Genomic DNA, 14,211 nt, shown 5'->3' with positions numbered 1-14,211 from the left:
TATTTGTGGAATTGAAACTCTTACAAGCAATTTTGTCAGAACAAATTACAAAAGCTAATTAAGTATTAACTATACCATTACAGTTGCATCAGTACAAATGAGCTTCTAAAAGTTAAAATTTATAAAATCACACTTAAGATCAAGCATGTTGCAAGCAATACTGACTGGATTGGCTTTGTTTAGCATTAAAAGTAGGTTCTTAGACAAAATTGATTACGAAGACTTAAGCCTTAATTGACGATTTCGCTTCAAAAAATGCGAGGAGAAAATTTTTTGAGTGAAAATTGTCATTTCAAATGCTTTAAATATATGTGTTTATTTGATTGATAAATAATTATTTATCCTTTTATGGTCAAAGTATTTTGAGCTTGTTTGTTATTTTGTTTTTAAAATACATTTTTTTACGATTGATTATACAAGGTGCCCCAACTAAAATTTGGAACCATACTTCCGAGTTCTCGGCCACGACCTGTCTACCACTTCTTCGTTTAGTGATTGAACACCCGCTTCGCAACTTTGAAGTCTCAAGTTCAACCCCGTGAAGTGGAAATTTAGGATTTATTAAATTTAAATATATCTAAAGTAAAAGTAGATTAGATGACTTTTAGGCCGCCATAGGATGGCTAAATCAGGTTGTTATAGTGCTTATTCAATTTATGAATCTTGATATATTTTTATATCCATAAATATATCTAAAAAATTGAAAAAAAATTATAAGCAACACCCAAATTTGTTTAAGGCAATGTATTTTTAACCTATGACTTGGTCAAAACTAGTTGACCAAGTATGGTTAAAGGAAATGTCCAAATTTGAGGGTTTTTATCACATATTTTTTTTTTCTTCTTCCGACAAATTACCGCGGACCTGTTATTCCCGGGCGGCGACTTTAATATTTTTTCTCTTCCATTTTTCTCCTTCTTTCTTCTTTCTTCTTTCTTCTTTCTTCTTACTTCTCATATTCTCATTTCTTTTCTCTAAACATCCCGACGAAGGGGTTCCCTTCGTCGGAGAGCTATACAGAGAGTAGTGAGAGAAGAAACATGATAAAAGGAAGAAAGAGAAAAAAAGAAGGAAGAGAAAAAAAGAAGGAAGAGAAAGAAGAAAAAGAAAAAAGTATTTTTTTAATTTAATTCGCCGCCTAGCAATTTCTGTCAACGACTTAATGGTGTTAATTGTGCCGTTAGGTCAAACATTAGTTAAGGCGTTGCTTCCTTTGCATACATTGTCTTTAGCCATTCTAAGAATTGCCTTTAGTAAGTTTGGTTTTAATAACTTAGGCGGTTATCGTATTTATCTCATCTTCATGTTGGATCGATGCCTTGTAACGACTAATCTAGATCGTTGTCGACTTGTGTAGAAAAAAAAGTTTGGCCATTACTTATAAAACCCCCTAAAAGAACTTTGGAAAATGAAAAGAAAAAAAAAGAAAGTAAAAGAAAGAGGTAGGTAGAAGACCAGTCAACTCCACAAAAATTAGATAATATAAATATTTTGATTACGAGGAAAACGCGTTTTCTAGATATCGAAGTCAAAGTTCTTCCTTCCTTGTTTTTCTTTTTGTCAAAACAAACAATGAACCAACAAACCAAATCGAAAACAACTAGAGAGAGAGAGACAGAATAAAAAGAAGTAGAAGAAAAGATTCAATGAACACCAAAAACTAATAAATAGCAAGAAACAATGAAAGATTTTATCTTTTTGAAGGTTTAATCAAATGGACCAATCTTCAACAACGAAAACTGCTGCTGCTGCTACTACTACTACTACCTCATCCTGTTCAAGTTCATCTTCTCTTTCCACTACTCTTTCTAACTCAATCCAAGCTTTAGGTCGAGGTTTTGATGTTACTTCAGATATACGATTGCTTTATTGTAAAGGAGCACCTGGTTCTCGTCTTATTCAAATCGATGAAATTCATACTAGGGATCTTGTGATTCCTGAAACTGGTATAATTTTGCCCAATGTTTCAGTTGATATTGATTGTTCTAGGGGAAAGAGTTTCAGAGATTCTACCCCTGTTCGTTCTTTTCATGAGGTAATTCATCTTTTTTACTCAATGTGTTTGTATGTGCTTTTTTTTTTCTTTTCTCAGATTTAATCGTTTTCTTGATTAAGAAAGTTTCTTATATAAATGATCAAATTTGATTTGCTTGATTTCATCTGTTTATGGTCATTTGTGGTTATTTGATGCATGTGTGATGATGTACTTGGTAGGCTGACCTAACTAACTTTAATCTTCACAAAAGAATCAGTCCAATAGAGACCATTTATTTTGGTCAAAATCTATCTACTCAACTTTAATGGAACAAATCCTTCATTTTAATGAAATTATAATCTTCTTTAAAATTCGAAGTATTCAGAAATAGATAGTTGATTATTAGTATGGATTTGTTGCCAATAGTAAGTTTAGAACTATTGGTGCAGAGATATGGGTAATTGATATATGTATTGTTTGAACTCAGTTTAGCTTAGAAGCAATTCACTTTTGATTCTGTGATGCTATAATTAGGGGTTGCGGATGTGAGTCGCCAAGTAGTAAATAAAACCTAGAAATTACGGTTTGAAAGAAGTCAAAGGACTAGGTAGTGACTCTAAGCAATCTCTTTTGACTCAGGGATAGCATGTAAAATTCTTGCGTGACAATAGTTAGATTTCAGATAGAGAACAAGTGGAGTTTTTCTGCCGCATCTTGTTTCTGTTAATAGTTTGATGCTCTAGGGTAGAAGGGTCACAAACATACAAGACCTTGTTTCAACCACTACAGGACTTGGTCATTTAGGATATGAAAAACTTTGTAGAGGCCAATCTTTCATAAAATGAAGCTCCTTTGTCTTGGAGTCTTTGCTAGATACATCCAATGGCGCAATCACATAATGCAAGTAGTTTTAGAAATGTCAAAAGTTAGGGATGTGGTAAATGGATAAAGTAGATTCGTGAATGCAATTAGTCGCCGGCCATAATCTAACAATTGAAACATTCATAGACAACTTCTCCTCAAATATTGTATGCAAAATTAAGCAAAAGAGTGCTTAACCGACAGACCTGAAGTTGTTGAGAACGTGAAACGTTTAACAGGCCGGAGTTGGAGTCATTTGTCCAACAAGTTAAGATCTGTAATCAGCATGAGCAGACAACATCTGCTTGAGAGTGGAAGGCAGGGGTGAAGAAGCAGATAAATAAATAGATAATACAAAGCATAGTGCCGGAAATAATAGTTTTCCTGACATTTGCAATGAGAACGATAAATTTGTACAAAAATGGACTCTAATGAAGAGACACCACATCTCTTTTATGCTTTCTTTTAAATGATAATGAATATATGTAACATAGTAAAACTGTGGAACAGATGGTATTGGTAACCTGGGGATACTAATCTGGTCATTTTAAATGATAAATGAATATATGAAGAGCACACTGTTGCCGGATATAGTCAAGCAAGGGTTCACTTATGGTTGAATATTAGTCCTATGCGTATCAATATAATATATTCTTGCTGGATTGGAGTGACATCTCTTACTAGGCTTCTTGTTTCTCTATGTACTGATCTCGATCAAACATAGCAATGGCATCTACGCAATTGCAGCAGTGCTACAACTGAGTAACTGAAAAGTAGTGCTCCCTTTTGGGTTCACTTATGGTTGAATATTAGTCGTACGCATATCAGAATAATATGTTCTTGCTAGAATGGAGTTACATGTCTTTCTATGCTTTCTGTTTTGCTTACTGATCTCGATAAGCATCAATGCCGTGTACGCAGTTGCAGGATTACTACAATAGAGTAACTCAAAAGTAGTACTCCCTTTCGGGCAAGAGCCTTTTATAGATCAAGGAGGATTCAGCCAATTTCGTCTGTTTGCTTGAGCAGTTCTAAGCTTTTTTTCGTTTGAATGTGAAATGCATAACTGGGTACAATTGTGTTTTCTTATTAGTTTTTGCCATTCAAGAGAGGGGAAGCTATCATGATACTAAAGACTATGTCCTGCTCCAGCATTTTATTTGCTAGGCATTTTAAGATTTTGGTTTTTTGTGACTTATAAGCAAGATTTCTAGCTGTTACAGCCAGAAGTTATCATAATATGCACCTTTCACTGATTTAGGAAACTGATAATGATAGAGTTGCAGCACCCACATTATGTGCCATGAGCATTAGGTTGACCAGTTCATATTTTCTTTTTCTTCTTTGTTTTGAAGCAATAATTTGTTTGTCGTTAGTTATATCACTCTTGTGTAAAAGAAAACTAAACGGACCTAGTTACTAAGTTCCATAATAGATAACATGTTCACTGATTTCCTTAATTTTAGAGAAATAGATTATGTCATCAGTCGTGCACTAAGTACTTCATGAGTATAGATAATAGCTAGCACGGGTTGACCGTTGACTTAGCCAACTCTTGTTTCATGTGTGCATTATGTCATTAGACATTTAGACTACTTCGGTTTTAGATTGTAGATATTAGTGACTAATCTTTGAGATGGAACGTTACAGATGGCTGATTTCTTTAATTCGAATTCGGGAATTTCTGGAGACACACCCCTTGGAAGCTTTAATTCTATGTTTAATTTCACCGGTTCCTGGCCAGTTGATGCAGCAGCTACAAAAACCCTTACCATGGATGGATATTTCATCCCTCTATTTAAGGTTAAACTGGCGAAATCTTCTTTAGTTTTGGAAGAAGAAATCAAGTGTGCTATGTCTAACTCTTGGGATCCCCCTTCCTTGGCCAGGTAAAAATGCAAAAACTTCTTTTGATACAGAAAAAATTGCATGTATAGCATGCTCCAGTTTGTAATAGGTCTTTCATCTCTTCCAAAGCAGGAGTCATCTGGTAACTGACTACTGAGGATGTGCGTGGGTAATCTGTTTTAGTACTTAGTTTCCACTGGGGTATGCCATTAAAATGTGAAATTTCACGATTGTTGCTGGTGTTAATTACATTTCCTATTACATATTTTGCACTGTTCCAATTCCGAAGGTTCACCAAGTATTTGCTTTGGTTCCCTTATTAGTCAGCCAGAAACACATGAACTGCATTTCTCTTTTGCATTTACTCGCATTCATTGCATGAAAAGAAGAGCTTAAAATGTGCTAATTTTCTTATAACTGACACACATATACTAATCCTGGAATCCTGCACTTTAGTGTCGCCCTATCACTGGTGGAAACTCTCAACTAACACGTATTTATTGAAGATTTAGCTATAGTCACCATTTGGGGTAGCATTTGCATGGGACCTCTCTTAGGTGTTATAGTAGATTGGCAAGGTGGCCGTATCTCCCATGGATATCTGAACTTGTATCCTTTTTCTTTCTAGGCTTTACAAATGTTACATCATAGTCGGAACTTATAAGTTACAAGTCCTGTCAAAATATGTAATTTAGTCACATTTAGAGGTAGACACCATCAATATCTAGCAATGCAGATATAATTCTGGCCTCATGGAGGTACTGAGGCATTAGCCTCAAAATGCTATATGTTTTGCACACATTGGAATCCCCTCGATCAATTTTATTGCTTTCAATCACTTAAAAATGTCGAGTAATTTTGAACGCCTAGGAAAGTAACCAAAAGCAACAGCCAAATAATCTTAAGTTTTAGGCTATAAGCCCCTCTGCTCTTTCAAATTCTGGACACCGTCACATATCTGACTATGGGCCCATGCTTTTCTCGTTCAGCTTTATCGAAAACTATGGCACTCATATCATTACCTCTGCAACAATTGGTGGTAGAGACGTAGTTTATGTCAAGCAGCATCAATCGTCTCCATTGTCAGCGTCAGACATTGAAAACTACGTGAAAGACATTGGAGATAAAAGATTTTTGGACTTGGAAACCCATTCAACTGGTGATCCTTTCAAATATGATGATAAGGTTGGTCTTATATGCTGTACTCTTTTTTTCAATTACTTTGAGGTATAATTAATTGAATATTTTACTCGCGCTGATAATTTCCCGATATCTTTAAATCTATAGGTTATGGATCCATATCTTTCCAACAAGAAAGAAGTACATCCTCAGCAGTCTAGTGTTCCTTATTTAAGCGGAAAGGAGGTAAGTAGCAGTAGCTTGACCATGCATCTTATCTCAGGACAACAATTATCTTGACTTTATTATTAAACTTGGCTCAAAAAATATGGATTCATTTCAGAGTTCTTTTGGCCCGTCACTTTTTCTCTATCTGCTCATAACTGATACAGTGCTTATTTGTATAATGGTTTTCTGTTTTCCAAGTGTGAAAAAGGTTGTAGGTTGTAAATATACAACTCTTAATGTTGCAGGACGTTACAGTTATTTTTAGAAGAAGAGGAGGGGATGAGCTTGTTCAAAGCCACGCCAACTGGGTAGAAACTGTATATTCAGCGCCTGATGTGATCAACATGACATTTTCGCCTATCGTCTCCTTGCTGAAGGAATCGGCTGGAACTAACCATCTGGCCCGTGCAATTGATTTATATCTAAAATGTAAAATCTATTTTTTGTGTACTTCAGGATAAATCACTAGTATGTCATTGTAGAAAGTAGAAGTCTCCTATGTGTTGATATTAAATTTCAATACTAGAATACATTTTCTCTTGCTCCTCATTCTGCCATTACATGTTCATTGTTATTTGTTCTTTCATCAGACAAACCATCAATAGAGGAGCTACAATATTTCTTGGAATTTCAAATTCCACGGGTCTGGGCCCCAGAGCAAAGTAATCTACCTGGATATCAAAAAAGAGAACCTGTCTGCCAATCTCTTCAATTCAGCTTAATGGGTCCTAAGCTTTATGTTAGCTCAAATCAGGTACTTATCATTTCCCTGTGATTCTTATATAGAGTGTAGGTTTCAGAATTATCATGAATATAACTCTTTCAACATTTAGCAGAAATGGAAACTAGTTTTCTTGCTTCAAAAGTGAATGGCTCTAATTTTCGTTGGAGAATTTTACACTCTTCAAAGAAACACAACACCATTATTTTTTCTCTTACATGGTTCGGAACCTGATTGTTGTTTTACTTGATTTTATTTCTACCACTAGTAATGGAAGGTGGTCATTGTTTTTCTTTTTCAATTTTAATTGATTTGAGTCCGATTCTGGAATATTTGTTTTTCTCTCAGACAAGTTAGTATGACTCGTCTGGATGTCCAATTCAGGCTGATTTCGAGCCAATTGAAGTAGACATAAAATAATTCTGAATCTACTGTTGTGCCCCTGACAAATAACAAGTGAGATGCTGACAATTTAGATCCACCCAAGTCAGTTTCAACATAAAAAACAAAGAAGAACCTAGCTTTTACCTTTCCATTTATAGTCATTAGGCTCTAATAAGTCGAGGTAGTTTGGTTGCAGATAACAGTTGGTCGTAAGCCTGTCACAGGGCTCAGGCTGTGTCTAGAAGGAAGCAAACAAAACCGTCTCGCTATCTATATACAACATCTTGTAGCACTTCCGAAGATCCTTCAACCCCATTGGGACTCGCACGTGGCAATTGGTGCACCCAAATGGCATGGCCCAGAAGAACAAGATAGCCGATGGTTCGAGCCAATCAAATGGAAGAACTTCTCCCACGTAAGCACAGCGCCGATAGAGCACAATGAAACTTACATCGGAGATCTCTCTGGGGTTCATATTGTAACCGGAGCTCAATTAGGCGTTTGGGAATTCGGCGCCAAAAGCGTTTTACATTTGAAACTTCTCTTTTCTAAGGTACCAGGATGTACAATAAGGAGATCTGTGTGGGATCACAACCCCACCAACACATCTCTGCTCAATAGTGGATCTTCTTCATCTTCTTCGAATGAGAAAAACTTGAATGATAAGAAGACTGATAATTCAAATCAAACGGGAAAACTTACAAAGATAATTGATTCGACAGAGATGCTAAAAGGACCACAAGATATCCCAGGGCATTGGTTAGTGACAGGAGCAAAGCTTGGAGTTGAGAAAGGGAGGATTCTGCTTCGTGTGAAATACTCGCTCTTGAACTACTGAATAATAACAGAGAGAGGTGTTGTTCTTTAGTACATTTACAGAGGCATCTTGACTTTAGTGTCAAGATCAATTCTTTTCACAGGTAATAACTGTTGTTTTGTTATGTAAATTCATTTGTCTTCATTTTAGAAGTTAGGTTATTAGGGGAAACCAGGAAAGGTGTAGAGTTCAAATTTTCTTTTTTATCAAGTTATGGTGATCTTGAGCATGCTAATCTGTTATATTTCTTTAGGGTCTGTTTGGTTAGTCTGATGGAGATTTCTAAGGGATAAGAAAATAGAATAAATCAAAATCTGTTGTTTGGTTGGTAGTAGAATATGCACTCCCACCTTCATTCTGCAGTGTTCACCTAAGGAATTCTCTCCCTCTCCCTTCTCGGCTGGGGCACCCAAATGCCCCAGCCCAGCCTGGGAGTGCTCCAACCCGGTAGCCGGGGATGGGGGCACCCAGCCCCCAATATACCCGTTGGGAGTTCCAAACAGCTAGTTGGGAACTCCCAACAGGTAATTTGGGGTCCTGTCCCCCACCCCAAATTACCATCTTTTTGTTTTATTTTATAAATCTCTTTTGATTTATTTATTTTTAAAATGATGATTGTTTTAAATCTTTTCTTTTTCCATTCTTTCTCCATTTTTTTTTTTTATCTTTTCATAATTTTCTATCTGTGGAATAATATCAAATTTTGTATTTGAATCTAATAATTTATAGTCGAAAATTGAAACACAACCCCCACACGCGTACACCATGCACGTACATAATTTAGATTTGGGAGCTCCTGTCTGGAGCACGACGTTGGAATTGAGAAAAATTTCAAGGCTCCCAAAATTGGGAACTCGAGCCCCACGTTGGACTTACCCTTAAGGGCATTTCCAAAGTATAGGGGTTACGGCTCCCAAATTTGAGGAGTCCTTCGGGCTGGGAACCCCGCCCTCTCTCTATTTTTTTTCATAAAATCTTTTCGAAATTCCCTATCTATAGAATAATATCAAATTTAAATTTTATAATTGAAATTAACAATTTATAGCTCAACATTGAAATCAAAAGTCCATACACATACATCACACACACATACATGATTTAGATTTGGGAGCTTCTGTTAGAATTCCGACGTTGGAGTTGAAAAAAATCAGGGGTTCCCAAAATTTAAGGACTCCTAAAATTGGGAGTCTGAGCCCTCACATTGGATTCGCCCCTATTTAGCACAATTCAATGGATAATCAGATACATAAATTAGGGTTGTTAGTTTTAGTGCTGGTCAAAACTTTCTGCTTAGGATGGAAACCTCCATCATCATGATACATAAGAAAATAAATCTGCTCTTTGCATTTTTATCTTCATTAGATATCCTCAATCATCATATTTATGGTTTATTTTGGATTCGTTTATCTTAAAAAAATCGGTTTTTACGACCTCTCCGTAGAGTCGTGGTAGTTCACACATACATTAGGTACCGTGCTATACATACCTTTTTCTTAGAAGAATTTTTATGTTTTCGGATTAAGTAAGAGCATTACGCTTAACCTCGCCAATTCAGGCGACACTAATTTCATCATAGGGATGAGTAAGAGATCAAGATTTCTTTTAGTGTTACTATTGAGTTAGGATATGACTTCAATTTCCCTTTGAACGTTGATTGTGGGATCTTTATTTACTTACATAGGGTTTTACCATGCCTTATTTACTTACAAATTTAGCTCTCTCGTTTACCTTTGTTCTTTACGGATCCACTAGGAGACGTAGGATTTGACATATTTGTGACTTGTGTCTCCATGTCGCCACTTAGTATGTTGGTGAAATTCTCTAGACGTACCTTATCTAATGCCAACAACTGGTTTGGTGAACTGCGACCACTAGCTTTCCCCATAAATAAATATTCTTTGTGAAGTGTGCAACTACTTTTCCTACTTCCTTTCTCTAGAGTAATGAATCATGAAGGCATTTAGGATTACATTGTCGATGCAGACATGCACGTTTGTCTTTGAGGATTTTCGTGATACAGTAACCCTTAACGATTATAACATCTCTGTTGATTCGTATTTGAGATTAAAGACATATTTACACTCTTTCATATGTACAACCAAGCTTTTATAATGGCCGTGACTTCGGGGAGTAAAGAAAAATCTATGGGTATAAAGAATTAGTCAATAAAAATTGATTTAGAGGGCATATTCTTCTTTCAATTCAAAAATTGACTTCACCAAACATTGCCCCCCTGATCTTCATCTTCTCTTTCATTCTCTCTTTTGTGCTCTCTCCCGTTTTCTCTCTCTCACTATCTCTTTCGCTCTCACTGACTTGCCGTTCTCACTCAAGATCTATTTCTTTCTTTCTTTGTAGATCACTCTCATCTTTCTCTTTGTAGACATATCTCTCAGTAGATTAGTTTATCCTTTTCTTTCTCTGTCTCTTACAGTATGTATATATCTCTCTGTGGAGATCACAGAGTTCGTGGCCACGAAACGTTTTGTAGCCACGAAATGGTCAGGGCCACAAAACGTTTTGTGTCGACGAAAATGTCTATGATTGTTATTATGTACCGTATATTTCAAGGAACATTATTTCTGTGTTCGTACTAGACAAAGAGGGATATCATGTAATAATAAAGAACAAATGTTGTTCTTTATACAAAGATGAGATGTTCTATACCAATGCTAGACTACACAATGGTCTTTATGTTATGAACATAGAAGACGAAATCCTGAACATAGACACGAAACGGCTTCGTACTCACGATTCTAACCAAAGCTATCTCTGGCATTGTCGTTTAGGCCACATTAACATGAAACGCATGCAGAAATTTCATGCAAATGGACTTCTGGGATCGTGTGATTTAGAATCATACGATACATGTGAACCATGCTTAGTGGGAAAAATGACACGATCATCCTTCAAGGGAAAAGGTGATCGAGTGAGTGAACCATTAGGGCTGATGATACATACAGATGTATGCGGACCTATGAGTACACTCGCGAGAGATAACTACGGCTACTTCATAACGTTCACCGATAACTTCACTAGATATGGATACGTATATCTTATGAAGCATAAATCGGAATCGTTTGAACTGTTCAAACAATTTCAGAACGAAGTAGAGAATCAACTTGCAAGAAGATAAAAGTCATTCGATCGGATCGAGGTGGCGAATATTTAAGTCAAGAGTTTGAGGATCATCTTAGGAGTTGCAGAATAGTATCCCAACTCACTCCACCAGGAACACCTCAGATGAACGGTGTGCCCGAAAGGAGAAAGCGAACCTTAATGGACATGGTTCGATCGATGATGAACTTAGCCGATCTTCCTAACACTTTCTGCGGTTATGCTCTAGAAACGACTGCTTTTACACTAAATTGAGCTCCGTCAAAAGCTGTAGAAAAGACGCCATATGAGTTATGGACTGGAAAGGTTCCAAAGTTGTCTTTTCTCTAAGTTTAGGGTTGCGATGTTTATGTAAAACGTTTACAAGGAGATAAACTAGCACCAAGATCAGACAAGTGTCTTTTTGTTGGATATCCGAAAGAGACAAAGGGGTATTACTTCTACAATCCATCAGAGAACAAAGTGTTTGTTACTTGATGCACCCGAAAATGTTGCACACCCAAGCGGAGGTATCAAGTAGTAATCCGGCAAAGCCAGGATCGATCCAAGGATAGAAAGGTAGTTCGAATGTCGAAAGGTCTTGTCCGTCGGTTTTAGCATTACTAGCTAACTTAGACAAAAATGGAAAGGACAAAGGTAAATGGGCGGGGGGGGGGGGGGGTTTAAAGATTGGTTTATAAGGAATAAAGAAAACAAATAAAACTAACTAAACAATATATGTAAAACGGGCGAGAGAGATTCGAGAGAAGTGTCGGAGGAACAAGAGTCAGGAGGCAACAAGAGTCGGGAGACAAATAAGTGAGAGAGGTGTCGAACCGAGAATCCGATAATGATAAACCTACGACTACGTGTAGTCCGATCTAATGTTTTAAGGTATAATCGATGTTCGACTCCTAAAGTAGATGTCTCTAAGTACTACGTATATCCGGAGATCATACTTAGTCAAACAAACGTCTAAATCGGTTGATCCCGAGTCAACGAAAGTGTTGTCTAGTCGCCTAACTATGTGAAGTGCATGACAAAACACATGAAATTATGACTTAGACTACGATCGATATCGAATACTTCGTTTCGTCTATTAACTATAAGAAGTGCTTGACAAGACACATGAAAATACGATCAAAACGATAATCGAAATAAATGAACATCAATTTATAATCAAAACATCAAATCATATTAAACATAATCACGAATTCATCACATTTCATCTCATATAATCGACACACTAAAGTTAGCTAAATATGGTGATTGAATAAGAAATGGAAAGAAAATGATTAGAGAATCCCCCTTTTTCGATGTGGCTCGAGGCTAAGATCGTCGGAAAATATGAGTTTTTAGTTGCAGCCGATCTCCCCTTAGCAATTTTTTGGGTTCCCCATAACGACCACCATCATCTTCTCCATTTAGAACTCAACCTCCATTAAAGCTAACCCTAGCTTTCTCTCTCTAGAAATTTCTTGTCCAAAATCAAATCAAACTACATGGGAAGCTAGCCAAGATGATGGGGAGCAAAAGCCCTAAGGTTTCGAACCAAGAAGGTTGCCGGAAAACTCATATAAGTCCGGCCAAAGGATGCTCAAAATCCGGCCAAAACACTTAGATCCAGGCTAAAGGCTTCAGGCCCGAGTTATACCGTGCTGCCATCCGCGTCCCATGAGCAGACCCGTGCCAAGAAGCTTCTGCAGACGCGTCCCTAGTGCCGGATCTGCTCTGTCCCGATCTGTTGCTGCTGCCCGAGCTGATCTGCACGGACTGGAAGCTTCCATAAGCTCGGCCTGCTGTTGTTCCGGCCTGCTGTCCCGTGCTCCTTGAATCTTCCCGAGCTGCTGGCTGCTGCTCCCGAGCTGCTGCTCGTGTTGCAGCCCGAGCAACAGCTAGGCCGACCTAGTGTGCTGGCCGGATCCTCCTTCTTGCTCTCTTTTTTTCTCTCTCTCTCAAGCTTTCAAACTCAAGAACAAACCCTAAAAACCCCTAGCCTCCTTCTCTCTCCCTTCCTTCCCAAGCTAGAAGATGATGAATAGTAAACTCTAACTTGTGTTTACTACTCAAACCTTAGGTCAAGACTTAGTCAATTTCTTTAGACTTTGTTGACTTGGATCCATAAAGAGAGGGTGCTCATATAATTCTTCCTTGTCATTCTTCCTTGGGCTCTTGGGTTTTGATTTAGAAACCAAGAGAGTGCCTCCATCCTTGTCTCTACATCTTCAAATTCTCACAAAGGACTTGAATACCCTCGGACTTCTTTCTTTCATATCTTCCCCGTTCGAACTCCGAATTGAATACCGTTTTCACCGTTGGACTCGTCATTGACTATACTTGTCATTTGATTTTCTTGAAGTCTTTTTCTCTCATTTTCGGCACATGAACTGATAGTGATAATTCGCTCCTTTTATTCCAAAGCACACGCTTAACTCCAAAATAAGTACCTAACATGAAAAACGCATAAAATATTATTGATAACACTCGAGAAGGACTAATTAGTCTAAGTTAGGCTCTTCAAATGTGACATTTTCGTGTCACATCATTGCTCGTGATGGTGTCTTCCTTGAAAAAAAGTTTCTTTCCAAGAAGACAAGTGGGAGAAATATAGAAATCGAAGAAATTCGTTATGAGCAACAAACTGACACTGTTGTACCGGTGTCAGAAGTCGCGATTCCTAACTATTCTGAGCCAATAGAAAAGGAAACGGAGGAAGAGATGGTAGATCTCGGATATCCTCCTGCGCAAAGCGACTTGGATTCGCAAGAGAACCCTCAAGGAGTTGAGAGTGTCTCACCTGTTGTTCAAGCCCCACGTAGGTCTGTAAGGCTAATTGAATTATCTCAACGACAAGATATCTTGTTGATAGAAGATAATGAACCCAACACCTACGAAGAAGCTCTAACGAGCCCAGACTCCGAAAAATGGCTGGAAGCCATGAAATCCGAAATGGAATCCATGTCTGAAAATCAAGTTTGGAACTTGGTTGATTTGCCTGATAGAGTAGAACCCATTGGTTTAAAATGGATTTTCAAGATGAAAACAGACAAGGATGGAAACGTGAGCGTTTTCAATGCTAGACTCGTGGCAAAAGGTTACAAACAAGTCCAAGGAATAGACTATAAAGAAACCTTTTCCCCGGTTGCAATGCTTAAATCCATC

The 14,211-nt window shown here is 37.5% G+C and overlaps 1 protein-coding gene across 1 annotated transcript; it reads left to right on the top strand.

Moving 5' to 3' along the window:
• Nucleotides 1-1,410: 1,410 nt before the first annotated feature.
• On the top strand, nucleotides 1,411-8,287 carry LOC147557294 (MAC/Perforin domain-containing protein). Its single transcript, XM_086658230.1, has 7 exons — nucleotides 1,411-2,035; nucleotides 4,487-4,725; nucleotides 5,674-5,869; nucleotides 5,972-6,049; nucleotides 6,277-6,460; nucleotides 6,622-6,785; nucleotides 7,333-8,287. The coding sequence occupies exons 1-7, from the start codon at nucleotides 1,715-1,717 to the stop codon at nucleotides 7,972-7,974; spliced, it is 1,824 nt and encodes a 607-aa protein (XP_086514356.1). The 5' UTR covers nucleotides 1,411-1,714; the 3' UTR covers nucleotides 7,975-8,287.
• The last annotated feature ends 5,924 nt before the right edge of the window (nucleotides 8,288-14,211 follow it).

Source organism: Eschscholzia californica, unplaced genomic scaffold (genome assembly GCF_041429995.1).
Source record: "Eschscholzia californica isolate CP2 unplaced genomic scaffold, dmEscCali1.0.p SCAF_2, whole genome shotgun sequence".
Lineage (NCBI taxonomy): Eukaryota > Viridiplantae > Streptophyta > Magnoliopsida > Ranunculales > Papaveraceae > Eschscholzia > Eschscholzia californica.
Note: the sequence above shows the minus strand (reverse complement) of the source record. Positions and strands in the feature narration are given on the sequence as shown.

Coding starts and splice junctions, on each gene's coding strand:
- LOC147557294 (XM_086658230.1), top strand. CDS start 1,715: ATGGACCAATCTTCAACAACGAAAACTGCTGCTGCTGCTACTACTACT. Junction 5,870..5,971: donor CTTTCAAATATGATGATAAG/GTTGGTCTTATA, acceptor TTAAATCTATAG/GTTATGGATCCATATCTTTC. Junction 6,786..7,332: donor TTTATGTTAGCTCAAATCAG/GTACTTATCATT, acceptor GTTTGGTTGCAG/ATAACAGTTGGTCGTAAGCC.